Below are 3,685 nucleotides of genomic sequence, written 5' to 3'. Positions count from 1 at the left end.
CTAGTTTATTAGTGTGGCTGTGAATATCGCTAATGAATCTTAATTCTTACGAGGAAAAGATGCAACTTCCTGAAGGCCAACCCCATCACCACCGACCATGACCGCCCAGGCCCCCCTAATCTGTGCTATTATCTCATCTCAATTAACATCAACCAACGCGCTAGTACGGAAAAAACAAAAAACAAAAAAAATCACCGCAGCGCTTCCGAAATCACATTCATTCAATTTTATTTTTTCTGTAAAATATTTTCTCGCATGTATTTTTTCTTCAGCTCCATTTAAAGGATATTTTTTGGTGACTCAATTTAAAGGATATATGATGCAATACTATATTTGCCGACATATTCAAAAACAAAAATAGTATTCGTACACTAAAATCTATATGTGTGATTTAATTTATTTTCAACGTATATTTATATTTTATATTTTAACATGTATTTTATATTGATGGCTGACTTTAGTACTGGTTTTAGTGTACATTTAACATAGTCCATTGAAAAAATATATGTCTGATGCAACTGTTAGTCAAATTCGGCTTTTTAAATTAAAAAATGGTTAGAATCAATATAGAGCAAGATGAATCGTGTCAAAATATATTTAGACATTCAGTGATTATGGTTTATGAGTAAAATGGTATTTACATTAGTGTCATTTAGATGAGGTAAATCTCTTGAATTTGTTAATGCTTTTGCCCAGATTCTGTGCTTCTTGCTTGCATGCCAGCTAGTTGTAACTTACCTATGTATATTATTCTTTTAAACACACTTTAACGGTACTGAAGTATTAGAGGTCAGACATAAAACCTGAAACAATTACACCACCCGTTTGTATATCTGATTACTAATTTACATACAAGATTCACATGTCAAACGGTCACAAATTTGTGGATCATAATAGAAACAGGACAGCAGAACAAGGGCGAAACACCCTCTAATCACTAGTAGGTAGTAATATGTTTGTCTCACACTCTCACGTGTGACTACTAACATCAGTTAGCAAGAGGATTGAGCACCTGCCCAATATAGAGGACAGTCCCAGTCAGATCTTCTCTGATGAGGAACAAGAATGGGTGATCAGCTACAAAGTCTATCTTGGTTGGAAATTGGATACTCCTCAATTTTATGGTCACGGCACTGGCTGCTGCAGCTTCAGTTCCTTCCTCATTTACTTCAATAAATGACTTATGATATATGCTGGACACATACAGATTTTGACTCACAGAAGAATCCACCATTTCAGTCAAATCTCCACCTTCGAAAGGCAACACCACTCCTAGCTCCTTCAATACAATCGAAGTTTCTAACCCAAAAGAAATCTTGAATTTTGGGATCCTGAAGTCACCTACTTCCACTTTTTGACGAGGAAGCTTGCGTTCCAAGAAACTGCGTTCAGAACTCACCTTCTCAACCAAAGCCGACAACCCATCTGTTGCATCAGGAAGGAGCAAGTACATGGAGAACTGGCGCTTATCTTCTCCCTGCTTGTAAGGAAGGCCAAGCACTTTGAAACCATCGAAAGCACTAATTAACTGTTTCTTCTTGCTGACCATGAAGGGGGCTTTAACCGAGCTTCCATCAAGAAGGTGAAAGTTGTGGTCCTTCGTCATTTGTGCATCAAACTTCTCAGTCCATGCACCTTTGAAGTATATTGCATTGGCAAAGATGAGCCTAGTTGAGCCGTCAACTGACTCGGCTGGAAGGACCTCCTTAATGAGGCCATTTGTCTCCTTTTCAGCCCAAGAATTAACTTCCTTGCTCACTTCAACAGCCTTTAAACCCACAATCAAATTTGAGATCAATTCATCAAATGCCAACAGAGCATGATAAACCTTGAGCCAAATTCGCTCGCTAATCCTAATTCACTTGTTTATGATAAAGAGTCATCGTTTACATAGAGAATGATCAAATATGTTTATACTAGACAACAATTGATCGCTAGAAACCAACCCTCTTGCTGCTCAAAAAGCAAGATCTAAACCTTGAGTCAATTCCTAATGTCCTATGTTCAAAAGCTATAAATTTCAGAATAACAGTACAAAATAGTGAGTTAGAGATTACCGATTAACTTAGTCAGTTATGTATATTATATTATTCGGGTGAATAAACATTTGTGCTAAATTAGGTCATGAACTCGTTCGGGGGAAAAATGCGCAAGTCTGTGAAGCTAAAATGCTAAATTAAAGCAGTAATTATCACAGTGAAGTATGAAAGATGGAGATTTGAACCTTTGTCTGGAAATCAACAGAAGCCAAAACAGCCTTATAATCGTTGTTGACGAGTTGTTTGAAGGAAGGGTTGAGAGAAAGGGAGTGATCAACCCAGACACCATCGGCGAAAGAGAGGCGAGGGCCGCCGGCGGGAGTGGCGTCGGCGAGGACGATGGTGACAAGATGAGAGACGGAGGAGTTGAGATTGTCGGTGGATTTCGATCGGAGAAAGGAGAGAATCTGATCGCGTGTGGGACCCTTGGAAGCAGCAGCGATGATGCTGAGCACGACGTGGAGCGATAAGGGCGAAAACACTATGTTGTTGTTGCCAGAGTGGTTGGATAGTATGTGGTTGGCGATGCTGAACGCGACGTCATTTTGGTTGGACTTGTGCAGGTTACCACTGAAACCATTTACCTGAGCGAAACACTCTGGCCAATTGTTGTAGATCCCAGGTTTTTTTCCATGGAAAACAACATAGAATTTATTTTTGGGCATGACCATTGTTTTGAATGAAACATAAGAAGGGATGTTATGGAATAATGGTGTTGTAGCATTTGAGTCTTGCCTTTTTAAAGGAAGTAGCTAGGCATCTGTTAGTTGGCATATTGAATTCATGAATTGAAATTTAGATATGTGTTCCAACGGTTCCCTTGTGTCCCAATAAATGAGAATTTAGTAAAGTAAAATTTTGGCCATTTCAGGCCTTTTGGAATTTTTATTTTGTTTTCTTAATGTGTACCAGTCCATGTATTCGGCCTAGAATAAAATTACTGCATAATATTCCTGTCTGGATATCTTGTTATTGCTAGTTGTGTCATTTATAGTCTAATTATCCTTATTTATTTTTGAAATCCTGGAATAGAATATATTTTTCAACATAGAATGTAGAAAAATTTATGTTATATATATATATATATATAATAATTTCAATAATGTTTGAAATAATATTAATAAGAATAATAAATATAAATACTTCTTCTGTTAGATCTTTAGGGGTATTCATAATTTATACTTTTACTATTAATATATGTTGTTACACAATGAGACACTTGGCCCCTTGGCCATTGGTGTGAAGCCTACTTTGACATGCAAAATAAAATAATGGTTGTGTCCACTGGTTTAATATAGTGAAACATTATATGATGTGTATTGTCCAGTAGTCTCATATGTTGGGTGAGTGGTATCACTATATATTCCACACTTAGTTGGGAGGTTTATGTGTCCAATACTAATTTTTTTTCTCTTTCATCTATATTCAAGTGGTCTACTAGGTAGAAGACATGTTTCCATCCAAACCATGGACAGTGGCTTCCCAGCAGCGAAATCTCAGGTGGATGAATGCTATTTTGAAATGTATATTATCTGCATGGTCGTTTTTTCCATCGATGCTAATATTGTTATATACTATATTAACACTTTTGTAGGGAAGAAGATGATGCCGCTGCTGCCTTTGTTTTGCATGGACACGCTGAAAAT

The 3,685-nt window shown here is 37.2% G+C and overlaps 1 protein-coding gene across 1 annotated transcript; it reads right to left on the bottom strand.

Moving 5' to 3' along the window:
* Window positions 1-804: 804 nt before the first annotated feature.
* LOC107490205 (serpin-ZX) lies at window positions 805-2,710 on the bottom strand. The gene is made up of 2 exons (XM_016110979.3): window positions 2,225-2,710; window positions 805-1,768 (listed from the first exon to the last, which is right to left on the bottom strand). The coding sequence occupies exons 1-2, from the start codon at window positions 2,708-2,710 to the stop codon at window positions 989-991; spliced, it is 1,266 nt and encodes a 421-aa protein (XP_015966465.1). The 3' UTR covers window positions 805-988.
* Between the last annotated feature and the right edge of the window lie 975 nt (window positions 2,711-3,685).

Source organism: Arachis duranensis, chromosome 5, assembly GCF_000817695.3.
Source record: "Arachis duranensis cultivar V14167 chromosome 5, aradu.V14167.gnm2.J7QH, whole genome shotgun sequence".
NCBI lineage: Eukaryota > Viridiplantae > Streptophyta > Magnoliopsida > Fabales > Fabaceae > Arachis > Arachis duranensis.
This window is presented reverse-complemented; position numbering and strand designations above follow the sequence as displayed.

Bases quoted from the DNA above. Each gene is read 5' to 3' on its own strand.
- LOC107490205 (XM_016110979.3), bottom strand. From the start codon at position 2,710: ATGGTCATGCCCAAAAATAAATTCTATGTTGTTTTCCATGGAAAAAAA. The intron at 1,769-2,224 runs GTTCAAATCTCC...GTGGGTTTAAAG, and splicing joins CTGTTGATTTCCAGACAAAG to GCTGTTGAAGTGAGCAAGGA.